The sequence below is a fragment of the Phacochoerus africanus genome, chromosome 9 (genome assembly GCF_016906955.1).
Source record: "Phacochoerus africanus isolate WHEZ1 chromosome 9, ROS_Pafr_v1, whole genome shotgun sequence".
Taxonomy (NCBI): domain Eukaryota; kingdom Metazoa; phylum Chordata; class Mammalia; order Artiodactyla; family Suidae; genus Phacochoerus; species Phacochoerus africanus.
In genome coordinates, this window is record NC_062552.1 from 118,357,227 (window position 1) to 118,385,033 (window position 27,807).

Below are 27,807 nucleotides of genomic sequence, written 5' to 3' on the forward strand. Positions count from 1 at the left end.
TTATTTCTGTAGTGAAAAATGAGAAAAAGGCTGTGATGGTAGGAAATCATGTAGAAAACTACTTAAGACCTGCAACAGTCAGATTAGCATAAAGTTACTTAAAAGAAAGATGAATAAAAGCACTAGAGAGTAAGCTGAATTTCTATTTGAAAGACAATCAGAGTTTTATATATTAACTACATGAGGAAAAATACACCCACATATATATCTATCTATATATATATATATATATTTTGCTTTTTTAAAATAGTTCTGCAGGTACAACATATAGAGGTTCCCGGGTTAGGGGTAGAATCAGAGCTGTGGCTCTGTGGTGCTGCCTGTTTGGACAGTGGTTGGGGGAGGTCATGATAATGGGGATTAGATTAGAAAGGTTCTGTGTTCTCAATGCCAGTGAGGCCAATTGTCTTCAGCCCCAAGTCCCTGCTGGGTCTGTGCAAGGCAGATTTTCCTCTCAGTTCCCAGAAGGATTAGAAATCTTTCCTAAGAAGAGGAGGTTATTCATATTGTTCTCGAAAATCGTCAGCAGAAAAGGTCTGTTTATCTTGATCTTTAACCGTGTCTGCATGGGCAGGACCTCCATTCCGGAGCCCGCAGCCCCCTCCGCACCTTGCTCATCCATCTTCAGAGCAGCCTTGTGTATCACCTGCGGGAAACAGGAGTGAGGTCAATGCTTGCGAAGCCCCGTGGAGGCCATGGATGGGTAAAGGGTGGCAAGAGGCCCAGAGAGGGAGAGGCTTCAGCCAAAGTCACCCAGCACAGCAATAGCTTGGCAGGTGCCAGCCACTCCAGGGCTCCTGGCTTTTCTGCTGTCATGACCAAAGGCCACTCAAACATTAGCAGATGTATTCATTGTGAGGGGAAAATTGAGCAGGGGGACCTTCAGCTCTAGGCAGGGAGTGGGGCTGAGAGCGTGCATGGTGACAAGGACAGAAAGGGTCTGCTGAGTTTTAGCTGATGGAGGGGAGGTGGTGGCATCCTCGGCCCAAAGCCTCCAGCCCCCACCACCCACCTCTCATCCTCCTGACAGAACAGGAAGAGGGGGTCAGACTGCAGGGTAGCCAATGGAAATGACTCAGATGCCACATCTACCCAGAAGGCCTCAACATCTGGGACTATGTGAGGGACACTGGGAAATTGATGGGCTTCGGTGAAACAGTGATACATTTCATTCCATTCTATAAAATGCTAACAATTTTACTGGCAAGCCAACGGCCGATGTTTACATATAGAATCACAGTGAGCAGCGCACCTAACTTTGGAAGAGAAACTCAATAAAGGCCTATGGGAAAGGGGCAGGGCCATGTGAATGTTTATGCAAAGTCTGTGATGGGAAAAGTTAAAAGTAATATAATTTTATTAGCGGGGCCTTTCTTCCTCTTGCAAACTGAAACATAAATCTAGGTGAGGGCCTCTGTCAGCTCAACCTGGCACCTCAAATCCCTTCCAAATGTGCTTGAACTTCCCTCTTAGCCCCAGCCTATCCCCCATTGCCCAGGACTCCAAGCCTTCCCACCTCCCAACCTTAGGCCATGCTGCTCCCCCTGTTGGAAGATCTCCCCCACCCAGCACCCTTCTCTGGGCTTGTTGAAATCTTCACATCCCCTACCCCCACCAATGCCATTTGAACCTGAAAGCAAGGTTGTCAGAAAAATACAGTCTAGTTAAATCTGATTTCAGATAAATGGATGAAAAGTTTTAGCATAAGTATATCCCATGCACTATTTAGGATATACTTAGACTAAAAAAATTCCTCCACTGCATATCTGAAATTGAATTTCACTGGTGCTCTGTATTCTATCTGCTAAATCTGGGCACCCTATCCCCCTTGGGATCCTCTCTGCTCTCCACCAATAGGCAGATGCTCAGGCCTGCTGTAGACCCCTGGTTGAGGGGGGGTCTTTTGCTTGCTTATCTCTAGGTCACACAGATCATGTTCCCAGCTTACCCCTCACAAGACTGTGATGCCTTTGAGAGAGAGTCTTGGTCAGTCCTAGGCCTAATGAATGTTTCAGGACTCCATCAATTGTTTGTTGCATGGACTCAACTTCTAAAGTAGGGCCAGGAGATTGATATTTCCGATTTTAAAGACTAGAAACAGAGGTTATGTGATTTATCCATGATCACATGGCTTTTTAGGGGCAGGGATGGATTTGAGCCTGGCCTGATGGGGAGGGGTAGAATCTTGGCTTGGACAGCTGCAGTGACATCCAATGACAGTGGCTCTGGCTTGGGGCCATGGGACAGTCTCCTGTGCTGGAGGGGGCAGCATCTGGACCAGCAGGCTTACCTTACCCACTTTCAGGCCTTCATGAGGGGAGATCCTGGTGAGATCTCCGTGGTCCTCAAAGATTCTGGTGACACTCATGGAGGAGAGAGTCTTCTTCAGGTCATACTGACTGGAGATAGACAACCTGGGCACGGACACTTCTGTGACACTGGGGAGGAAAAAGTGACAGAGGTGAGCAGCAGGGCCCTGCCACTTCCCCGGTGGGCCTTAGGACAGATGATGGAAGAGGTTTTCATCTTCCCAGCCCCTGAGGTCTCAGAGCTTCTCTCTCCTCTCAGGACGAGGGGAAACTGCAAACCTAGGACTGGGTTTTAAACCATCGCACTCAGTGAAAAAGTGAAGGAGTTTCTAGGCAGATATTTCTGAGTAGTGAGAGAAAATAAGATCCAGTGCATTCATGGGGAGATTGGCTTTAAAGTGGGAAGGCAGATGCTAGAAAATGGGTACATATTACAGTAAACATGTATACGTGTGATGGGGTGCCCAGACTGGGAGCAGACCCTAGCGCTATTGACCAGGAAAATGGATATTTCTCAGTCATCAGCAGTTTTGTGCCTCCGATACATGGAGCTTTGTATTTGCCTTTGGGAAAACTGAGCCTTTCCTCTGGAGACCCACCATGGCAATCCTCAAATTACACAAAAATCAAAGCAGGTGTCTGTCTCCCAAACAAACAGGTGTGTTCAGGCTGAAGTCACCCAAAGCCTAAATTCCCAGTGTTCTGTGCACAGACAGGAATTGGGTGTATCTTTTAGGAGTGTGTCTGGTGGCTTGGTCACTTCTCCTGGGGAAGAGCTGAGTTTTCAGCCTCCCCTAGAACACACAGAAGAGCCCTTTCCTTCCCCCCCAGAGGACCAGTGCAGTGGTTGGGGGACCTGGCAACTTGTCCTTAGGACCACAGATGAGAAGGTAGGAACATGGGCCTATCATATTCTCAAGCAACAGTTTCCCCTCGGGAGCCATGGGCAAGACCACTGCCCTGCCAGGGGAAATGGAGTTTTCCCCAAGGGGTGGGCATTCCTGCTCTCGGTCATCCTGGAGCCAAAAGTGATGGGGAGGCAGGATCTCAGCTGGGTGAGAAGAACACTCCTCTCCGTGGCACTCCTGGGAGGGCCTAGCTTCAAGGCCCGGCGATGCTTGGAGCAGTCCTAGCACAGTGGGAGAGGGAGACCAGAAGCCAGCTGGGAGGGCGTTTTGAAAAAGCCCCTGAAAGCAGCCTGCACTTGGACTCAATGACAAGCCACCTCCATGCATGGTAAGTATCCCTAGGCCCAGACTTGCTGGCCTGCAAGAAATCTCAAAAGGCCCATCCCACACTTGTGTGGAGGAGCAAAGGAAGGAGGGTGAGCCCCTGTCCTGAAACCAGAGAGAAAGCGACAGTCTCCCAGGAATATCTGTGCATGGTTAGTGGTAGCCTTGTGGTGGTCTCAGCTCTAGCAGCTGCAGAGGTGCTGGGTCAAGGGAGCAGGAAGCACCAAATGCTGGCACCGGAGTTTCAGCCCATGGGAAATTGTCAGAAGTCACTTGGGGATGGTGATGGGTGCTCTAAGGATTCAATGGCAGCAATCCAACCGCTGGGTCTCAAGCCACCATGATTTGAATACTAAAGGAGACAGGGTCCTCTAGAGTCTTTGTCTCATGAAGCTGGGACTTCTGGGTGAACTGAAGGTGGAGGACCTGGAGAGCTTCCCACCTTCCACCTTCCCCTTCCATTCCCTCAGTCCCCTGGGGAGATCTCCAGAACACCTTTGTGAACATAAAACTCTGTAGAGCACAGGCTAGACATTGTCAGTCCTATCAAGGGCATCTCCATGTTAAGAGAACACATACCTTCACCTTCACCCAATGAGCTGCTGTCCTGGGGTTCTCACGTAAGGGTAGGAGGGCCAGATTGCAGGACACCTGTCATTCAACAAGCCTGAGGTTCAAAAGATCTGAGAACCTTGCAACTCCACCTCTTCAACAGTTGGAAGGGGAAGGAGAAAGGACCTCCCCCTTGTGAGGGCGGGGGGTGACACTATGCCTAGGCACATTTAATTCTCTCAAGAGTCTTACGAAGTTGGCATTGTGATGGCTGTGTCCCAGATGAGAAGAGTGGGTCTCAACTAAGATTGGAGCCACGGTAGAGTTTTGAACAGAAGAGTGACATGCTCTTGTTCAGGGCCTAAAGTTACCCTTTTGTCTGCTCTGTTAAGGATCTGCTTTTTGGTGGTGAGGGTGGGAGTAGAAATTAATGCTGGGAGATCATTTGGAAGCTAGTTAGTGAATGCAGTAGTCAGATGTTGGGAGTCATAGAGATGGTGGGCAGAGATTGGACCCCAGATATATCTTAAAGTAGGGCTACTGAATTCCCAGATTGGAACCCAAGCTCTTCTTTCTGCCTCAGGGGCCAGTGAGGTCCCTGGTTTGCAGCAGGGAGGATCAGGGGGTGTCGTGTAGAGCCTGAGATGCAGCAGCCCTCTTGGGATCAGACTCCATTTAGCTTGCTGCTTTTCCCTACCTACACCAGCCCCCACCAAATAGTGACTTCATCTAAAGCATTCAGAACTAGAATTTCTCTCCCAGGAGCTTGCAGCTAAATCTGGTTATCTGAGATGCATTCTGCAAGTCCTTCAAGGGTGTGTACCCATATGCAGGAAACTACTGGTTCAGTTACCACCCATGGATAACTCAGCTCAGTCCTAGCATCTTCTCTGCTTCTCTTAGACCCCTCCTCAGCTCCTGACAGCACGTTGGGTAGGAATGACAGAGGTTCTCAATAAAGATGTTTTGGATGGAGAATGATGGCAAGGTCAATGTGGAAGAGAGGGGGCCAAGGACACCATTTCTACCCAAGAGGAAGCTACCCATTCCACCTCATAGACCCACCACCACTCCTGGCTGACAGAGAACCAGTCTTAGCTTGGCAGGTTTCAAGGCACTGTGCACATCTACACTGACACCAGGTCCTCAGGACTTAGCTCTAATGATGGTTCTCACTTTTCCCAAGAAAAGCTATCACGAGGCAAGGGCCTAGGAGGGATTCTGGCAGCTGATCTTAAATGTTCTAAAGAAAAGTATTTGCTGTCTTGGGTTCTTCAACAAATATTAATATAACTTACTTGGGGCACACTTCACTGGTTTTGCTGTGACACCACTGTTGAAAACATTCTAAGTACAATGTACAGCTCATAGCTCCTTTTCACACAGCAGGTGTCCGTCCTCACAGTTTCCCTCTGCCTAGGATTTGGTCTCTCCTTCCATAAGTATAGCTATTCAGCCTAGCACCAGTGATACCTACTCCATGAAACCCTCTCTGACCACCACTGCCCACCAAGTTTTTGCTTCACCCTCTGCACTCTCACAATGTTTAAGCATCCCCCTCTGAGACCAAGAATTCCACTATATTTCTACAACTTCTTTTTCATTTTACTTCCTACCAAAATATAAGTTCTTCATGGAGCCTAGAATAGGGCTTTTGCATGGGGGTAAGAGCTCAGTATATCTGGGATAGAAGCAAAGTCATTGGGAGGGAAGGGAGGAAGATGGAAGATTCTGCATATTTCTGGTGCCCTCTTTACCTTCGATTGAGTAACTTTTTCCATTTGGCAAAGGTGCTCATCCCCAAGGATTCCTCTACATTCTTCATTTCGCCCTCATCAGGAAGAATGAAGAGTGCTGAGAGGTTGCCCTGGAAGGGCATTTCCAGGACAGTGCAGGAAAGCTGTTCATCATGACCAACTGCATACATGCTGCTGTGGATCATCATTGGCACCTTCACTGTCCTGTTTCCTTCCAGAATGAAATCTTCCTTTTTAGTTGCCTGTGGGTCAAACTCATGTTGCCACCTGGCTTAAGATCAAAGAAGGACAAAGTCACATGGGTGTCCTGAGGGAGAAGAGGTTGACTGCATCTGGTTAACTACTGAGTCTCTCTCCACTTGGATTTAAAGAAAGGTTTTGGATACTCTGGGATGTCAGAGCAGGTCATCAGGAATACTTGCCCTCATGCTATGCCCTGAAGACCTTCTAGTGAGATGGGCTTGGTCCAGATGGTCAGTTTCCAAAGAAGCCAAGACGAGGGCTGCTGAGCTGAGAGAAGAGCTTCAGACTGCCCTAAGCCCACGTGTTCCTGAGGCTGAGAAAACCTTTGGATTCGGTTACAGAAAAGGGAACTGGATTACACTTAATGTTGGGTCTAATATGAGTTAAAATTTTCAAGTCTAGTCTAAGCCAGCCCCAGAGGAGCCACTCTCATGTGGGACTAAAAAAAGATTAATGTAACTGGCTATTCTTGGGAGTGTGCCAAAGAGTGGTGAACTCCCAAAGCTGGGTGTTGGGACCCCTCTTTTTTGACCCTGAGGACTCTTTGATGCCATTGGGCATGGACTCAGACCTTGATTTTTCAATACTTCCTACCCTCAGTAGGGTAAGAGCCCCCAGCACAAGGCTCTTAGGACCAAGTCCTCTGGCTTTATTGCTCCTAGAAGGATGACCTTAGACAAGTGTCTCAATCTCCCTGGGCTTTAGTATCCTTACTTGCAAAACAGGGTTATTGATGGGAACCTGCGAGGACTGCTGTGAGAATTAGTAGGGAAAGGCAGCATGGCTCAGTGACCGTGTATGGTGAGTGTTGAGTGGATGCTAGTCATCATCGGCATCATTGTTGCTGTTCTCGTTATAATCTAGGGGACACAGAGACTTTGGGAAATTCCTCATTTTCCCTTCTTCCCCGATTTGAGCAGACTTGAGATTTCAGTCTACCATTATGACTCCTTTTTTCCTTAGTCATCAGTCTCCTTGTTGATTTTAGGAGAGCTGAACTTGCATGTTCAGAATCATATTTCTGATAGATCAGCAATGATCTTGCCTGGCCTGAGGGATGTTGGCCTCTCATTTTCACCTATATTGGACAACCTTTGTGTGAATGTGTGTGTATGGTGTGAGCAGGTGTGCATGGTGATGGTGGTGGATGAAGCTTGGACTTGGGAATATTTTTCCACCTTCTTTTTCAGTGCTTCACCCTCAGACTTGGGGAATCTACATCATGTGGTAGGGAGACTAAGGCACCTACAAATGTGATCATGATCAGCATCATCAACACCATCACCATCCTGGGTGTCCACTTGGAGTGATGGAAAGCACAACCATCATGGAGTTCCCGTCGTGGCACAGTGGTTGACGAATCTGACTAGGAACCATGAGGCTGTGGGTTCGATCCCTGGCCTTGAACAGTGGGTTAAGGATCTGGCATTGCCATGAGCTATGGTATGGGTCACAGATGCAGCTCAGATCTCGTGTTGTTGTGTCTCTGGCATAGGCCCGTGTCTACAGCTCTGAGTAGACCCCCTAGCCTGGGAACCTCTATGTGCTGTGGCAAGCAGCCCTAGAAAAGGCAAAAAGACAAAAAAAAAAAAAGAAAAAAGAAAAGAAAAGAAAGCACAGCCATCAGGTCAAGAGAAGCAGATTCTAGTCCTGACTTTCATTGGCTAGCATTGTAACCTTGACTAAGTCAATTAATATCTCTCTGAATTTTGCTTTCCTGATCTAAGAAATGGGTAAAAGAATGTCACTCTAACCTCTACAGCCAATGTTGTGCTAGGATAATCAGTAATAATAAAAATGCACATATGGAGAATAGAGTTCAAAAAATCCATTTCTCATACATTTCCATCTTGAATTTCAATAACCTCCCTATGAGCTATGTATCAAGGCCCTCGTTTTTCAAATAGGAAAAATAGGATTTTAAGAGACTAATTATATGTGAATTCAAGGTCACAGAGCAAGCAAGTAGACAGCCCATGTTTTTAATTCAAGTCTACTAGTCATCCTATCATTTTTGTGCTAACATGTCCTTAAGGCTTACCTCGAAAGAAAACATAATTCATAAGAAGGATCAGAGTGCTAGGGTCTATTTCCTTGACCAGGTTGCTAATTTTCCCCCGGGTTTTCTGATTGACGTAGTCATTGATCTGCCTCTGAGCATTTTCCGAGTTCCGGAAGTTGATGGGAATAGTGTCTGCCTTGTACAGGTTCTTGACATCTGTCAGAAATTTCTTCTGTGGCTTTAGCTTCTTGTCAATAAACAAGGCATTCCCGAGGCCCAGATCATGACCACGGTTTCTCTGGTTCAGCCTGTTGATGAGGTAATGGAAGCCTTCATGAAGATCTTTCTCAGGCATATTCCTGAAGTTGAAGCCTTGCTTGATCTCAGCCAGGGTGGAGTCCTGCGCACCCAGAGTCAGCATGGAGAAAGCCACAGAGATGCTCCAAGGGGAGAAGAAGATGTTCTTGTTAGAGTTACTGCAGGACAGCTTCTTGTACAGCCTGAAGCCAAAGTCTGTGTTTCGCTTTGCAAGCTCCTGAGCTGCCCTCCTTCCCTTCCCCACTTGGTCACGACTCACAGCTTCATGATTCTTGGGAGAGAAGTTGCTCTTCAGAATACCTTCCACGGTGAGGAGGCCAGCCAGAAGCAGGCCCAGGCCCAGCGTGGGGTTCATTTTCCTTGGAGATTTTCCTGTTAAGGAATAGAGTGGAAGTTAGAAGACAAGAAAACAAGAAAGACCAGATGGAAGAAGGAATACAGTAATCAGAGTGTGCTGTGCATAGCAGTTTGTAAGTGCTTTGACATCCATTACAGCATTTAGCCTTTGCACTCACCCCAGGGACTACAAATGATTGAGTAAATGAGAAGCCTGAGTGTAGAGGACAGTTCTCGTAAGTTCAGTAAGAATACAGTATGGGCATTTGAGTCAGGATAAGCCATCAAAATAGTCCATACCCCTGCCACACTGATTGGTTAAGGAATGAGAGGGTGACCAAAATCAGATCAATCAGTATCTTTCTTTGAAAACGCAAAGTCCTCTTACCTCTGGGGTGACAGGCTTAAAGGTAAAGCTTTGGACCTCAATGTGGACATGATATCCACATGTAGAAGGAAAGATGAGAGAGAGCAAGAAGAGAGAGATGGAAAGAGAGAAATGGGAAGACATATCTGGTGACATCTTTGGAGTCCCTGGATTGAACTTTTCCTGAAACCCATCCACTTCTTTTAGAGTTGGCTGGTTTCAGTTGGTTTTCTTTCCTTGCAACCAAAGAATCCCAGTTTGCAGAGATAAAATCATTTGTCTAAGATTACAGGGTACATGGTTGGTAGACACCTACCCCAGGAGAATCCAAGTCTCCATGTTCTCCGGGTCCCACACCCTCTATGCCAGGTCCTGTGGATGCAGCTGCCATCATAGCAGACATGGTTCTTCAGGGAACGTGTGGCCCAGTTTTGAAAATTCTAGTAGATAATACCATTGTCTCCCATGATACTCTTCCATCTGTCTTCCTAACAGAATTTCACTTTTTTGTTTTTCAGGTGTTTACCCTTCTCTCCAACAGCCCAGGTGTCTCAGGGACAGGGACCCATCCCTAGCCCTAAGAGGGGCTCTGAATGGGGCATGGTAGCCTCAAGTCCTCCACTAGTGACCAGTTCTGAGCTGGGACTAATCCAGTCAGTGTGCAGCAAATTTCTGCCCTGAGAGTGGTCAGAGAGCGCCATGGGCCGTAAGTGACCCAGGGAGGGTGTTTTTCAGGGCTCTTTGTTGGGATGCTGCCATCGTTCTTTCTCTGGATGTCCTGGCCAGGGGGGTGGAGCCCCCAGAAACTACCACAGCCCTTTATCCCATGAGGAGAGTGACCCTAGGACAAAGCCAGAATACAAAGAGGATGCATATAAGAGCTTCGCAGAGAAACTGAAGCTGGGGCCCCAGAGTGAGTTTGCCCGGAGCCCACTGTACCCGAGACTTCCAGGGATGCTCATGTGAATTCTGTGGTCAGTTACTTTAAGGCAAAGCACCCTAACAAATACAAGTTTTTGTTTTTAAATGCTGGGACTACCCGTCCTGGCTCTGATTTCACGCTTCAGCCGTGTGACACTGTGAGAAGACTTTCCCTCTCTGAGCCTAGGTGATCTCCTAGTATCTTTCACCCCTCATGACACACTTTTTTTTAGTAAAAAATAAAAATAGCTAGTGATGAACCAGAGCTGTAGGAGCTATCCGAAAATAGTTTATAGTGGAGAAGATCAGTAAAACCCCTGAGGTTGTTTCAGATAAAAGGAAGAAAACGGAAAGGATTTAATCTCTCAGGTTAGTGAGCTGGATGGTACAAAGGCTGCCTGGATTAAAAATAGAAAATGTATATATGTATACATTTACATGTACATATATATGTGTGTGTGTGTGTGTATATATATATATGGGCACTTTGCTGCGCAGCAGAAATTGGTAGAACATTGTAAATCAACTATAATTTAAAAAAAATAGAACAAATGTTTTAAAAGTTTCTTGTGTTTAGCGTAGCTGGCATGCTCTTTTGTGCATGCTATTTCCCAGTGCCTGGGGGTGGAGACGTGTAGACACAGCAGTTAAAGAGCTGAGAGAACATTCTAGCAGCAGGGTGACCAGCCAGGTAAGACGCAAAGCGGCAGAGCGACTTGTCCCCGGAGCCCAGTGCAGGTCAGGGCAGGACCAGGCCGAACTCGGAGCGGGGAAGGGAGACCGCACAGATGTTCACACATTCACAGTCTTCAGGGCCGCCCTGTCAGTGACCACTAAACGGTTTTTCCTTCACCGAGTTTTGGGAATAAAATGGATTATGGAATCAGAGCTTTGGGTACTGGCCTTCTCCTGCTTGTTTGTCGGTTAGATGGCTCAACATAAGCCTCTTTACCCTCCAGAGCCTCAGCGTCTTCATCTATTAAATGGGGGGAGGGGTGACACTTGGCCTCCTCCCCTCTAGATGCTGCTCATCAGCTCGCCACCCCCACCCCTTAGGTCAGAGTTCACACCCTGCCAGGCCTCAGCTTCCCCCACCTCTGCAAGCTTGTATCACAGACGTTCCCATGGCCTCCTGCCCAGGCCCTCTGAATGCTGACTGCCTGGCTTTCCTCCCCTCCAAACCACCCACATGATCCCCATTTCCAGACCTTTCCATCTGTCGTCAGAGCCTAAACTGACACAAACTCCTCAGGTGGGTACCAGTCCCAGATTCCTGAGGAGGTTAATTTTTAATCCCATCAATTAACATAGCCAAGGGACTGGTTATTTCCCAAATAAATTGATAGACTGCCCAAGCTGAGCAGTTCTTTGTGCATGTTGATTTGGGAGTGGGGTGTTTGGCTGTCACTTGAAATAAAATAAGTAAATAAAATAAGGAAAAGAACAGGCTAGAAACCAAACTCTATGGACTACACATGCGGCAGATAAAGCTATAATCAGAATTTCAACACTTCTCCAACCACCCTGGTCCCACGTTCCTTCATCATTTGCGAGAATAATTTTCTTCCCTTATAAGGAGATGAACTTAGCACAGACTCAGGAATCATTTGTCCTAAAGACAGATCTAAACCAGGTGTGTTCCAGGTGCAAACGCTTTGCACCAGCAGTGCAGATGCCTTAGGTCCACACCCGGGAGGGGGCTTACACATGGGAGGGGGCTTAGGTCAGTCAGCACCGCTTTTACCGCCCCCACCTTGGTCCTGCTAAGCCCAGTAGTTGGAATTATCTTATCACAGCAACTAAGGGGTGGGGGCAGTGAGATACGATAGCACTTTCAAAAATTTATTTTTATTTATTTTTATGGCCGCACCCACGGCATATGGAAGTCCCCAGGCTAGGGGTCGAATTGGAGCTGCATCTGCCAGCCTACATCACAGCTACAGTGACACAGATCCAAGCTGCATCTGTGACCTAAGCCACAGCTTACGGCAACGCTGGATCTTTAACCCACTGAGAAGGCCAGGGATCGAATCTGCAACCTCATGGGGACGATATTGGGTTCTTACTCTGCTGAGCCACACTGGGAACTCCCACGACAGCACTTTTAACAACAACAATAATATTTGTAATTTTACAAAGTGCTTTCATACGTTTTCATTACTAGTCTGAGGAAACAATATACCAACAAGTAGAGCACACACAAGATACATAAGAACTGCTCCATGCATAACAGAGCAAAAAGACCTTCCTACACCCTCCCCAGGTCACCTCGCTCCTGACCATCTGCCATCCCATCTCTCTTCCCTGTGATGCAGCTGGCCAGCAAGAAGTTCCTGTGGTGTTCATCCTCAAGCCAATGAGACGAAAAAGTTTAGGATGCTTCGGAGGAGTTCCATCGCCAACCACCTGAGCCCTAAGAAGTGAGCGTCCACCAGCCGGCAGCCCCCTGTCCGCAGGTGTCCTGCCCCCACCCCCCTGCCAAGGACACTCAGGCCCTCCAAGACCCTAATTCTTTCCAGAGTTTTCCACAGAGTGCGCAGTACTTGGATACATCGGGAAGGGACTTGAGGGACTTCTCCTAAAGATGGCATTGGCATCCCCAAGGACCAGCACAAAAGCCCCCAACCCCGGGGGACACGCTCTGTGGTCCACCTGCTCTAAGAGATGGCTATTGCTTTAAGAGGAAGTCACTTGGGACATATTAGAAGTTATTATTTTTCAAAGCAACTTTAGAACGAGGTTGTAGTAAGACCCTTCCACTTTCCCCTGCTGGAAGTGAGAGAGGTTCCAAGAGAAAAATAATCAAGTGACTACTGCAAGGGACTTTATCCTCCTTCCTGGGAAATGAAGAGGATGGACCACAGCTCTGTCTTCTCTATATTACCCTTGAGAGTTCTGCCTTTATTCTTTTTTCCCCATAATATTTTTATTATATTTGATTTACAATGTTCTATCAATTTCTGCTGTACAGTAAAGTGTCCCAGTCACATATATACATTCTTTTTCTCACATTGTCCTCCATCATATTCCATCACAAGTGATTAGATATAGTTCCCTGTGCTATACAACAAGATCTCATTGTTTATCCACTCCAAATGCAATAGTTTTTAAGATATGTTTTGAGTCCTTGCTATGTGCCAGGCACTGGGGCACTAGAGCAGTGCCCAAGAAATGGTCCATGCCAATGCTGTGGACTGGCCCACAATGTCTGTTGGAACCTATGCACGGTGCTCTCTCCTCAGAGGCAATGCCCACAGCCAGCCCCACAGGCTTCAAATCCTCCAGAACTTTCCAGCTCTTTACCTGGCCTGCTCCTCCTGCTTCCAGAAATTTCTATAATGGGGGACACGAGGATTGGAAAGGTTGAGTGACCATCAACCTCAGGCCACTTGTGCTCTAAAGGGGAACCCGAGGCCCAGAATGGACTAAGGAGCCATCCAAGGTCACAAAGTGCATTTTGATAGATCAGAATGTGAATCCAATCCATTGAGGCAATTCTGCAAAAAATGCATGAAACAGACTGCTTGGCTTTGCTTTCTCCATGAAATAGTAGATTGGTGGCTATGGCTTCTGTCTTTGGGGGAGACAAAGATACACAAACCGCTCACAGACAAGGCTGACCGTGGCCAGAACTATCGGGCAGGGACAGACCCAATATGGAGGGACCCCCTTATCTCTGTAGACAAGTCCCACCCCGATACCTACCAAGGTTTTTCCTCTAGAAAAGCACTGGAGATAGACATCCAGGATGCCCAGTGCCCTCTTCAAAAGAGGGGTTTCCCAGATTTGGAACTCTTCCAGAATTTTCTTCTAGACATCCACCCTGGAACTTTCCTATATCCTCCTGCAATCCGAAGCAAACTTTGTGTGGAACAACCAAGAAGCACTTGACCTTTTCAAAGGAAGCATTTAACCTTTGCAAAGGGAAGGTATACTCACAGTACATTCAGGAGCAATCCACGGAGCCAGCCAAATGGATCTGCTTTTCTTGCTTTATTATTTATACTTCCATGGCCTCTTGGAAAAGTAGACCGAAGGTCAATAAAATTAGCTGGGCTGATTGGGCAGATAATGGAGGCTTCGGGAGCAATGGCCCCATCGCTTCTTCCGGGCTTCTCCTCACCCCGAGGCAGCTGCGTAATATTTAGGCCACACCCACCTGGGAGTGGCTTCCCTAGTGAAGTCCGTTCATATCTGTTGCAACTACTATATTACCCAATCACACTAGCCCTGCAACTTGGAGTATTCTACAGGTAGATCAGCCTGTAGACCTGATGTTGACTATGCAACCCAAACATCACCTCTGCCATCAGTGGGAAGTGGTTGACTCTTGGGTTTCCTGGGGTCATCCTCTTTATCCTCCATTTTTTTTTTTTTTTTTTTGCTAATTTTTTCAAGTACCTTGCAGTTGTCACATTAGCTCACGTGGAGTCCTTTGGGGGAAGAGAACTCAGAGAGAGATGAACAGAGAATTAAACACATAGTTTCTGATAGGGGCAACAGGAATAAAAAATTCACATCAAAGTTTGGGATCATTCAAGGAAAGTACTAATTGTTTTTCTGATTGCATATTTGTTATACTAGACTAATAAGATGAGGGTTGGTTTTCTCCCCCCTCACTTTTCTGTATTTTCCGAGGTGTCTTTAAGAAACAGATATTATTTTTTATTTTATTTTTACTTCGGGACCCAGTACAGCCTTTATTCTTTAAATTTTTTTTATTAAAGTACAACATATTTACAATATTCTATCAATTTATGCTGTACAGCAAAGTGACTTAGTCATACACATTCTTTTTCTCATAAAGTCTTCTATCATGTTCTATCAAAAGGGGCTGTGTGTAACTCCCTGTGCTATACAGTAGGACCTCATTGTGTATCCATTCTAAATGTGATAGCTTGCATCTTCTAACCCCAAACTCTCAGTCTACCCCACTCCCTCTCCCTTCCCCTTGGCAACCACGAGTCTGTTCTCCATGTCTGTGAGTCTATAAGAAACAGGTGTTACTTTAGAATTAGCTTTTAGAAATTAACTCAGGCTTGGCTGGCTTTAGGCTTATCAGAGGCAGTGATGGTATCTAACAATGTTTCAGACCCACTGACTCTGGGAAGGAAGCGCATTGAGTCCAACAGACCTATTTTAATTTAATGGACCTGTTTTCATTTCTGCTTTCACTAATGAATACTAATGAGCAGAAAAATCATTCATATATTCCTTTCCCATTTGGAGGTGCTTAATAATAGGTATTAAATGACCATAGCACCAAGAGGTGTGGATAGTGTTTTTCTTCCTTCGAGATGCCACTTAACAATATATATTTATATTTTATTGAAGTATAGTTAATTTATAGTTAGTTTCAGGTATACAGCAACACGATTTGGTTATACATGCACATACGCTCTTTCTCTTATCTCTTTTGACTATGGCTTATCACAGGATATTGAAGACGGTTCCCTGTGCTATATAGTAAGACCTGTTGTTTATTCATTCTATATACAATAGTTTGCATCTGCTAATACCAAATTTCCAATCCATGGGATGGTGTTTTTGGCAGAAATGACTCTCCTCCCCAGAGCCACAGGAAACAGATGACCTAGTGGTGATTTCTGGAAAAGAGATGACGCTGGCTCTTTCCTGGGCTTGGTTCAGCCTGGGCTGCTCTCACAGACCAGATCAACCAGGCCATGGGGACGTGGTATATAGAACTGCCAGAATCAGGAAGAGCCTCCGAAAGGGGCCCTGAGCACCCTCCTCTTCCTTCACCCAGGGAGGTGGGCCCATGGTGTGACCAGATGAGGAGAGGGGCTTCCCTGTAGGGCTCTGTTCACTGAGTCCCTGACAGAAGGACAGGCTGAGGGGAGGGTGCGAGTCCTGTGGTGGAGGCTGAGAGCAGGCCAGGCACACACTGACCCAGAATCCGTGCCTGTGCCCTCGTTTGGAAGGGAAGAACCCTGCCTGCTAATGACAGGGTGAGGCCTGTGTGAGTCTGCAAGCCGCACCCCCAACTTGCCCCAGACACGCTCCACTCTTGTGCAAACTCCCACTGGGACGCATGGGAGAGGCCAGAAGGGACAGCGCCGGCACGGGTAGGGGTGCCTGCTGAGACACATGGAGCTGTGCTGGGGTTGCCCAAGTGCAGACAGTGCCCAGAGGCCAGTAGGAGGGTAGCCACAGGTAGGCTGGAGGCCAGGCCAGGCACTAAATCTCCCCTACCTCTATGGGGAGAAGGGTGTTTGGAGTCCTCCATCAGCCAAGGTTGCCTTGCAAGGGTGGATGTGGGCAGGATGCATCAGAGAGCTGGCTCTGTGAAGACAAGCCCCAGTCTAGCACCATTCAGGGGTCACAGCCTGGACTTGATGCTGCCCTGACTACATCTGTGGATGGGATTTGAGCCTGGTGTCCATGAAGGGCTGGGAGTGTAAAGATGACAGTTTAGTCAGGAGGATGTTACAGTGAATTGATGGGCATGAGGCAGTGGCCTGAAGCTGGCAGTGGCCAGAATATGTTTTTACAGCATGGCCATATGGAAGGGTGAGAGGGGACCAAGGAGTTTCCAGTTTCACCCTTGCTCTTTGGTTTTCCAAGATGCTGGGGCAAGTGAGAGGTCTGGGAATATGTTGGTGACCATGTCACACCTTAACTCCAAGAGCTCAAGTCTGGTGGGCACAAAGGAAAGCACAGAGATATAGACAAGTTTGGTAAAGTGTGACATATAGGCATCTCTGAGAGTTGAGATACCTATACATACATGCAAGAAGCACCTGATCTCTCCTGAGGTGCTTGGGACAGTTCTATAGATGGTGCAATCTTGAACTGGGTTTTGAAGGATGAATGGGAGTTCTTTAGGTGAAAATTTAGGGCAATAATAGCTCAGCAAAGATCTTAAAGCCTGGGGAAAGTGAGTGAATGGTCTAATGCCTCTAGAAAATGTGACTTTTCGTTTCTTTTCTGAAAAACAGTAGTAGTCATCTTAGCCTTGGGAGCATATGAGAGTCATCTGAGAGCTGTAAATATATTCATTCCCTGAATATTCCTCCTGAGATTCTGATTTGTTGATCTGAAGCCACCTAATATGTGAAAAAGGTACATCACAATTCAGTGGGGAAAGGATGGTCCTTTCAACAAATAGTGCTGGAGAGTTTTAATATCCACGTGGGAAATGGATCTCATCTTATTCCACATATAAAACTAAATTAAGAAATCATAAACTCACATGTGAAAGGGACTAGAATTAACCACATGAACTGCTGATACTCAATGATATTTTTACATTGACCACCACAATTGTCCTAACAATTAGTCTTCTAGAAGAAAATACTGTAGAATATCTTTAGGACCTTAAGACAGGCAGACATCTCAAATGGCACACTAAAAGTATTAGCTGTAAAAAAAGTGATGAATTGATCTTCATGATTAAAATTTCTATTTACCAAAAGTCATCTAGGAGCGAGCAAAGGCAAGTCACCGAGTGGGAGAGGGTATATATGAGACATGTGTCTTTTAAAGGACTAATACTATCTGATTTTTAAAATTTCTACAAATTACCAAGGAATAGACAGCAGTGTAAAATATAGGCAAAGACGTAAGGAGTTACTTCACCAAAGAGGTTGTCAAAGAGGCCAAGAACTACCTGAAATTGTGCTCTAAATCATCAGTCATAAGGAATATACCAAAAACAAAATAAAAAACTCAACACAACAAGATACCACTATCCACCCAGTGGAATAGCTGAAATTAAAAAAGACTGACAACTCCTGAGCATGGAAAGGTGGAATTCTCTTACATGGTTGATGGGTGTATAAACTGGCACGTGCACTGTGGGAAATTGCTTGGCAGGATCCATTAAGCTAAACCTAAGCTTACTCTTTGACACATTAATGTACCCCAGCGAGTATATCCAACAGAAATGAGTGTGGGTTCACAAAACACACATACTTGAGTATCCGTGGCAGCCTTATACGGTAGCCCTAAAGTGGAAGTGATCCAAATGCCCGTAACGGTAGAAAGAAAGAAAAAAAGATTCTAGCTACTATCCCAGATCATAATTTCCATTCCATGGGTGAGCCCACAGTTCTCTGTTATTCATAGGATCCCAAATTGATGCTGGTGATAGATCAAGAGTGTGAAACCCTACAGAGTCCAAATCACCGTAGAACACATTCAAGTGGATCTCCAAGCAATAAAGAATGAGATGAGAAAAACATAACTTTATTCATTAAATTAAACTCTAATAGGCGTGTAATAGATGATTGATTTTAAAAGAAAACAAATACTTATCATTAAAGAAATTCCCCAAAAGATCCTAGGTTACCCCACAGAGGTTTCAGTACAAGACATTGAAAGTCTTTCCCCTCCAAATTTCAGCAAATTAGAAAAAGAGAGATATACAAATATAAGTCATAAAACATTCAGGAAGCAGTGTTCCTGTCATGGCTCAGCGGAAAGAAATCTGATTATCATCCGTGAGGACGCAGGTTTGATCCCTGGCCTTACTCAGTGGATTAAGGATCTGGCATTGCTGTGATCTGTGGTGTAGGTTGCAGATGTGGCTGGGATCTGGCGTTACTCTGGCTGTGGCATAGGCTGGCAGCTAGCCTGAGAACCTCCATATGCTGTGGGTGTGGTCCGAAAAAGACAAAAACAAAAAAACCAAAAACCCCAAACACGATGACAACAACAATAAAACATTCAGGAAACATTTTGTAAATAGCAAAAATTTTTCATCCAAGATGACTTTTTTTTCTTTTTAGGGCCACACCTGTGACATATGGATGTTTCCAAGCTAGGGGTCAAATAGGAGCTACAGCTGCCAGCCTGTGCCGCAGCCACAGCAACGCAGGATCCGAGCTGTCTGTGACCTACAGCATAGCTCACAGCAATGCTGGATCCTTAATCCACTGAGCAAGGCCAAGGATTGAACCCACATCCTCATGGATCCTAGTTGGGTTTGTTAACCGCTGAGCCAAGAAGAGAACTCCCAAGATGACATTTTGAAACAATGGAGAAAAGGTAATCAATTTTATACGTATTGGGAAATGGAGAAATCATTTAAAAATTAAATTAAAATTAAATTAAATTAAAATTAAATCAAGCTTTTGGCACCAAGTAAACCTCAGAGAGAAAGGTAAGTAGAACCATCCATCCCAGATTCCTTCCCTCGGGCAAAAGTACAGAGGTGTTGGTGCCCTGGCACTGCTGCTGAATACCAGCCACATGACATAGATGTTTATGTGATGCCTGCCCCTCTTTCTAGGAGCAGGCTAGGTGTGGGCAGCTCTAGGAGGTCAGTACATGGCCCTGGGCCTGCATTCTGGACTCCAGACCTTGGTTTGCAAAGTGTACTGGGTGACAGAAAAAGCCATCCCTTGTCCTGACTCTCAGTTTACCCACATTTTAAAGGGGGCCAGGCAGATGCACAGGATCAATGGTTGCCGAGGGGGGGCTAATATCTTGGAAGTCATCTTGAAATGATGCCTCACAGGGTTGACAGAAGCTGGTACCTTAACAGAAATCCTTGAGTGTGCCTTACAGTATAGCAGATAAAAAAACAGCTTGTTAAAAACCCCTCTGTTTGTAAACTGCCTTCACTGATTAAGCTGTTTTAATTGTCTCCGCCTTCTTTAACTGTGTACCTTCAAACTTCATATATATGTAATATATCACAAGATTTCCTAACCGCCCCTATAAATAACACTTCTGACATATGGGTCACTATAATAATGGGGTGCTTTAGTTGTTTTAGAAGAAACTGGAGTCAGCTCCAATCAGTTCAAGTTGGCCAAGACTGGTTGGGACCACTAACCCCAAAACTGGGCCTGTGCATGTGTCTGATGAATGACCTTTTGATATCAGAGGGCCAGAAACTCTACCCTCAGATCATGTTAAATGCCTACATTTTATTATTTTATTTTATTTTGTTTTGTTTTGTTTTGTTTTATTTTATTTTATTTTATTTTATTTTATTTTATTTTATTTTATTTTATTTTATTTTATTTTATTTTTTAGGGCTGTACCCACAGCATATGGAAGTTCCCAGGCTAGGGGTAAATTGAAGCTACAGCTGCTGACCTAAGCCACAACCATAGCAACACGTTATCCGAACCACATCTGCAACCTGCACCATAGCTCATGGCAACACCAGATCACTGACCCACTGAAGGAGGCCAGGGATTGAACCCAAATCTCCATGGATACCAGTTGGATTCATTTCTACTGTGCCACAATAGGAACTCCCCGTGGCTGCTTTTTTAACATGACCATGAAGAAGCATGTAACCCAGATATGTCTGCAAAGAACACTGGTTACGTCACTCTTTCCTCCTGCCAATCCCCTTTCCTCATTCTTAAGGCCACCCTGCTTCTTTATCCCATAAATAACCCAAACCCCTTGCCTTTGGGGAGGTGAATCTGAGACTTATTCTCCAGCTTCCTCACTTCACTGCTTCAGGAATAAACTCTTACTCTGTTACAGACCTTCGCATCTCAGCAAGCATTTGGCTTGCTGTGCATGTGGCAAATAAGCCTGGTTTGGTAACAAAATTTGGCAAGCCAGCCAGGAGGCAAGACCAGATATATATTTTGCCTGAGACTTATACGGCCTTTTGCTGGTATTGGGAACCCAGGGGTGGGTCTGAAGAGCTGAAGGGACCAGTCATCCCAGGGACATCCCCAGGGTATGTCTTCCAGCTCAGTGCACAACGTCGCACTTTGTGGGTGAAAAACAGTTTCTGGTCTAGAAGACGTCTTTGGTTGAGTAATCTTGTTAAGAATGCCCATGCCTAAATTGTCCTGGAGTGTTGGCAAGATTACAGTTAGAGAGAGGCCTACCTGGCGAGATTTTGATAGAATCATGGGTTGGAGGTCCACTCTATGGGGAATAACACAAAAGGTAGCAGCTGCTGAGAGGCTCCGAAACGGGGTTAGTGTCCCTGGGATCCAGTTTCTAGTTTGGTTTATGTTTTGGCTTTGTGTATTTTATCTACTTCTGTTTTATCTGTTAAGAATTGGCTATCTGGGTCTGAGTTTCATGGTGACTGTAGCCAAACTCCTATAGGAAATTAATGAGAGTCTTCCGACTCCACAAAAAAGAGGCACTGTTTTCTCTGGGCCTTCAGGATGCCCCCAGGTGATAGAGGAATTCACAGAAGTGTCAGAGCAACAGCTGATGAAGTGCAGTGACCTGAGAATGACCCCTTTTGAAAAAACATATCTTTTGGGGATTTCATTGTTCCTAGCAGCTTGTCTGGGGCTCATTTGCTGGGACTTTGTTGGCCTGGATAGTTTCTGTCAGCAATACTGTTAGGACTTAACCAGGACCCTTAGAAAGACTTTATTGCTGTGGCCATCTGAAGATGAAACCCCTCCAAAACGGGAAATAGTAATTCAGTTCCCTCCGCAGCCCTTTAGGCTGCATTCTCCAAAATTGTCAACCTTTATCTGTGAGTCTATGACAAGAAAGAAAATGGTGTTTTTGTTTGTTTGTTGTTTGCAATACTGCCTTGCTTCAGTACCTCTTGAAATCAGGAGAAGAGTGGTCAGATAATGGGTCTTGGGTTATGATACCATTTTACAATTAGATTCATTTTGTAAATGGAAGAAAAATGGGGTGAAATACCATACATTCAATCTTTCATGTTATTATATTAAAATAAATCTGTGCAAAAGGAATGTAAGATTTTAGTTCAACAAGGAGAAAAGACAGAGAAACCTATTTTGCCTGATATTAGGGAAAAGGAGGATGATTTGCTGACTAACCGGTCACTCTGCAGGCTCCTCCTCCTCCATAAGGTGATGCTGCTGCTCCTCTGTCACCCCTGTCCTGTGCCTTCTAGCTTATCCTGGTCCCCGAGGTCAAGACATAGGAATGGTCTCGCCCTCTCATACTCATCAGGACTCTCGGTTTGGCCAGGGAGATAGGCCAGTCCAGGTGGGGCAATTTCTGTTAAGGCAGGTCCCTGCTGGGGGGAGTTGGGGCTGCGTCACTCCTCCTTTTCAATTCAAATCTATTCAATTGGAAGAACCACTAGGCAAGAGATGACCCATAGAGAGAGGAAAATCTTTCTTCATCAATTTTTGTAATGGGCCAACCCAACCTTGGCGGATGTTCAAAATCTATTGAACACTCCCCTACTTCAGAGTAACTCAGAATGTTCCAGAAAAGGCTAGAGAGGAGGCAGATGCAGGCTTCATGCAGACACCCTAACAACTTGGTATGGGCTGTAGCAGCCTTAGCTAGACCAACAGCAGATCCTGGTTGGAATGTAAACACTAGAGATGGACCAAAATTTGGACATTATGGAGCTTGCATTCTTGAAGGGCTGTGGAAAGGGGTTGCCTAAACAAAGCAACTTGATTAAAGTACAGGACACTAAACAGAAGCCAAACGAAGATCCCTCAGAATTTCTAGAAAGAGGTTTTAAAGCCTATAGACGATAGACAGATGTAGATCCGGAGGCCCCAGAGAATTTGAGGATGATTAACATGTCATTCGTCGGCCAAGGCGCCCTGACATACAGAGAAAATTACAAAAGATGGAAAAGCCTCTAGGAATGCCTAGGTCTCAACTTGCTAAAATTACTTTTAAAGTTTAATGACAGAGACCACTTTGGGGAGGGGAAAAAAAGAAGGAAAAATGAAAGAGCAGGTCATTCTTCTGGTGGCTGGATAGAAGATCCAGGCCAAACTGAGGTCCCCCAGGTAAGACCTGGCACAAAAGGGAAGCCATAGGCCCAAATATCCACCTGAAGGGGATATTTGGTCCTGGAATCCAGCCAATATGCACGAGGCAAGCAGAATAGACCCTGGAAAAGCGACTGTCCTATCTTGAGTAGGGCTCTTGAGGAAGGCAAACAACAGGTGGCCTGTCAGCTGCCTGCACTGACTGGGAATGACAGTGACCAGTGATGGGGCCTGGGGGCTCCTCTAAGTCCTGCTGAGTCCATCAACATCTCCCACATGGAGCTCTGGTAACTATCATGGTGGGAAATCAACTTTGGGGTCTTCCAGCCAATACAGGTGGCCACCTACTTGGCTGTAAATTCCTGGCTTTCTAGACTTTCTTCTGAGACTATGCTAGTAACTGAGGCATCTGGGGAAACCTGGATAAAGCCCTTTCCATGGCCCTTAGACTGTCAGATGTGGAAGGCACATCTGAAGCATAGCTTTCTACATACTCCTGACTCCTCATAAAGAGTTACATATAGGGAAGTTATATATGGGATTATATAATGTCCCACTCCTCTCCTGGGACTAGATTTATTAGCTAAATTGAATGTCCAGGTCACCATTGCACAGGGACATTAAATGGACAATAAAGCACAACCAGAGCAAGCTTGGATATTGCAAGCTTTGTTGCTCCAAACACAAAAAGAAAAGCTTACCACCATTCTGGAGAAAATACTGCAGGAAGTGAGGTCAGAGGTGTGGGTGGATGAAAGGCCAGGGAAGGGGAAGAAAGCTACACCTATTAGGTCAGCCTTTATCCTGGGGCCCAAATCCCATGTGTAAGATGGGACCCATTAAGAGAACACACAAAAAGCAGGATCCAGCCCTTGCTAATAGCCTTCGTTGAGTATGGTTTATTGCCAATCACCTCCTAACACTCCAGTTTTACCAGTCCAGAAGCCCTGCACAGATGGATACTGGTTTGTGAAGGGTATGAGAGCAATTAATCAATTATGGAAGATATACATCTGGTGCTTCCTAACCCACACACTCTGCTCACTGCCTCATCTAGAGGTTTCTGTTGGTTCATGGTGTTGGACTTAAAAGATGCCTTTGTCTCTATACCTCAGCGATTTGAGCCCCAAGAATTGTTTGCTTTTGAATGGGAAGATCTTGACACAGAATTCAAACAACAGCACCGCTGGACAGTACTTCCTCAGGGATTTGAAAATTTCCCTACACTCTGGGGAAATTCTAGCAGAAGATTTAAGAGAGCTTCGACTAAATAAGAAGCCATGCTCCAGTATGAGGATGATATTCCAATTACCAGTAAAACAAAGGACACCTCAGACCAGAATATGGTTTTGACTTTGACTTTTTAGCTAGAAGTGTCCAAGAAAAAGACACAGATCTCCTAGCTTTCTGTCAAGGATTTGGACTCTCACAAGAACAGAGAAACTTGCTCCCTGATGGAAGAGAAGCAATAGCCAGACTTGCAGTTCCCACTAGAAGGAGACATTTGAGGGGGTTCATGGAGAAGGCTGGGTTCTGCTGCATTTGGATCCTCAAGTTTGGATTCAGAACAAAGCTCCTGTATGAAGCTTTTAAAGGAGGGAACAATGAGCTTCTAGATTGTACTGGGGAATTTCAAAATGCATCCTAAGTGTCTCAGGGTCGGGTTTTTCAGATTTCAGAAAGCTTTTTGTCTTGTTTGTACATGAGAGACAAGTAGTGTTATCTTAAAACTTGGGAAGAATAAGGAGAGCTGTTTCATGTCTCTCAAAACAACTAGGTATTGTCCCCAGGGGTGGCCGGTTTGTCTTCTGGCTGTGGCAGCCACCCGTGGTCTTTTACGAAAGGCAGAAGAATGCATGCTGGGATGAACTACCACGGTACATACTCCTCACTGTGTACTTCCCTTCCTCAGACAGAGGGAGGATGCTGCTCTTGTTGACCTCAGGAACACTGGGAAAATTCCGGGCTCTCTTATTGGGTGACACTCTGAAAGCAGTCCCTGCTCTAAACCCAGCCTCTCTACTTTCTGCTAGTGCTGAGGAACCTATGCATGGTTGCATTCAAATAACTGAACAAGTCTATTCCAGCCATCCCTACCTGAAGGACCTGCCATTGGAGAATCTGAACCTTGAGGTGTTTACAGATGGCAGCATCTTTATGGACCAGGGACCATCCAAGGCTGGGAATGCAGTGGTAACCTGTCAGAAGACATTGAAAGCAGAAGCCCTTCCACCAGATGCCTCTATACAAAAGGAGGAACTAACAACCTTATGAGAGCCCTCCATCTGAGTAAGGATAAGCAAAAGTCACTATTTTCACAGGCTTCAAAGATGATTTTTCAGTGGTACATGCCCACGGGGCTATTTAGTGAGAGAGAGGACTGTTAACAGCATGGGAAAAAGAAAATTAAACATGCTAAATTGTGTTAAATTTGTTAAGGAATTGGCCATTGTCCATTGTCCAGAGCATCAGAAATCAAATGGACTGCTCAAGAGAACAACCTAGCAGATTGGGCTGCAAAGCTAGCAGCCAGAACCCAAACACCTAAATCCCCAGCGCTGACCCTAACCCCTAATGTGAACATAAGATGCCATTCCAAGTGCTCTCCTGAAGGCTTAAAGAGGACCAATTAGTGCAGATTTGACTAGATTCCTGACTGTTCTCAGGACACTGTAAGACATGTATAGACATGGTAAGGAAGGATGGATTTATCATAGACAATGTCCTCACCCTTGAATACCTTGTGGAAGATGTAATAAGTCATACACATCAGAGCATCCACCATAGGGGGGATGCCACCCTCCGATGGATTCGGAATTTGTTATAGGACAAAACATGCAAAGTACTACTCAAATGTAATCCAGAAAAATCATGGTATGTGCCAAAAAAAACCCCAAACAAACCCCAATCCCCAACCGGGGTCACTCCCAGTTATCCGAGAAGTTCAGACGCGAGGTACTGGATCCAGAGATGATTGGCAGATTAAGAACATTGTGGTGCTGAGAGCCACTAGGAACCTCAGGTACTCACTGGTGTTTGTAAACACTTTTACTAGCTTTTCTCTGCCGAGGGGTCTAAAAAAGCCTCTGAGGTTGTTAAAGCCCTAGTGAAAGAAATAATCCCCAGGTTTGGGTACCTGTGTCTATTCAGAGTGACAATGGAGGAGACTTCATAGCATAAATAGCTCAGGAAGTGTCAGGAGACTTAGACCTTTGTTGGAAACTGTATGCTTCTTGGGGACCACAATCCACTGGTGAAACAGAAAAGATGAATCATACTCTTAAAAAGACTTTAGCCAGAGTTTTTTCAGGAGACTAATTTAACTTGAGATAAGACCTTACTAGTTGCCTTGCTTTGGGTGAGGGTAGCCTCTAGGAGCAAGCTCCAATTGAGCCCCTGTGAAATGCTGTATGAGAGGATTTTCCTATGTTCCCAAATTGGTTTGGAGATCCTGAAGAAAGGTGAATTAAAGAATTAGATATTGGAGTTCCCATTGTGGCTCAGTGGAAATGAACCTGACTAGAATCCATGAGGATTTGAGTTCAATCCCTGGCCTCGTTCACTGGGTTAAGAATCCAGCGTTGCCATGAGCTGTGATGTAGGTAACAAACTCAGCTCAGATGCAGTGTTGCTGTGGCTATGGCTGTGGTATAGGCAGCCAGCTATAGCTCCAATTCAACCCCTAGCCTGGGAACTTCCATATGCTGTGGGTGCAGGCCTAAAAAGACCAAAAAAAAAAAAAAGAACTAGATATTGTCGGGTATGGACAATCATCAGGAGCTATGTTACATCTTACATATAAATTTGCTTCTAATAGGTTAATATTTCCCACAGATGTTTCCTTGTACCACTTCTGTCCTGGAGACTGGGTCCTGCTGAAATCTTGGAAAAATAATAATCAGCTTCATCCTTGCTGGACCAGAATTTATGAGGTGCTACCCATGACCCACTCCTTGGTGATGCTGAAGGGAGTTAAGCCACGGTTTCATCACACGTGAGCTAATTTGGTTCCACAAGAATAAACAGAACCACCTTGTTGTGTCTGCAGGAACACCACTGAGTAAAGAAACCACACCCTAGAAGAAGACGGTGGCTAAAATCATCCTAACTTTGGCTCGTTCCAGATATCCACCACTTGGTTTCTCCTCACCCCTGCCCTCTTATTCTTTTGAACCCTTGACTGCCTTGAAATTGTTTTTCAGGAAGGTTAAATCAAAATCTTAGATCAGGAAAATGTCCAAAGCCAACTGGGGTTCTTACACCCTAGTCACATTTTTTTAAATAATTGGTTTCTTTCTCATACTTTACCTTTTCTTAGTGAGTAACTGTGTATTTACTGGTGCACTGCAAGAATTGAACCATTTTCTTTGCAGTTGCCTGATAAGTAACCCCACAACCTCTTGCCAATTCATCTTTTAGAACAGTTTCATTAATAATCATGGTGATATTAAGGTAGAGTTTCCTTTTTTCTGATTAATTGTTCCATCCCTGTGTATTATTGGAAAGATAATTCACTTATGAGAATTTCCCAATCTTTGGCAAAAGCTGGAAACTTTCTGAATGTTGGATATGCCATCAGAAAGTCCGCTTGTACATGAATATCAGGACCCTTTCGTAATCCTTGTGACAAACTTCACTGGTATACCAAGCATTAACTTCAGTTACTTTGACTAACCATCAAACACACATCACAGAGGAAGGCTATGCCTCTTTGCTTTCCTATACCCTGTATCTACCTATCTATCTATCTATCTCTCCCCCGTCACAACTAAATTCACACAGCAGCCAAGAAACCTCTCAAAAATCAGGAGTAAATTCCTTTCAAATCTTTCCATAATTTCAAAGGAAAGTTTCCCTGAGTGCTCCAAGTTAACATCTTGGTTAGGTAATATCAGAGGCCAAATACTTAGATCAGGCCAGATGGTATATGCTCCACCTGATTATATTTTGTCCATGGATTTGATCAACAGTGAGCCTATAGCTGCCTAGCTCCTTGGCTAATGCAAAGGTCCTATCTTTGGGGCTATATGACTACATAGTGAGACCCAAACTCAGGTGAGACCCAACTTTTTCCAGAGTGGAAGAAGTCCTTC

At 45.3% G+C, this 27,807-nt stretch overlaps 1 protein-coding gene across 2 annotated transcripts; it reads right to left on the reverse strand.

Annotated features, from left to right (window-relative positions):
• Positions 1-263: 263 nt before the first annotated feature.
• On the reverse strand, positions 264-14,106 carry LOC125135590 (serpin A12-like). 2 transcript variants are annotated; one of them, XM_047795856.1, is made up of 5 exons: positions 13,977-14,106; positions 8,135-8,785; positions 5,851-6,121; positions 2,291-2,438; positions 264-646 (listed from the first exon to the last, which is right to left on the reverse strand). In XM_047795856.1, the coding sequence occupies exons 2-5, from the start codon at positions 8,766-8,768 to the stop codon at positions 455-457; spliced, it is 1,245 nt and encodes a 414-aa protein (XP_047651812.1). In that variant the 5' UTR covers positions 8,769-8,785; positions 13,977-14,106; the 3' UTR covers positions 264-454. The 2 variants fall into 2 exon arrangements, with proteins under 2 accessions (XP_047651812.1, XP_047651813.1); XM_047795857.1 differs by having other exon boundaries at positions 551-646; positions 2,296-2,438.
• Positions 14,107-27,807: the final 13,701 nt, after the last annotated feature.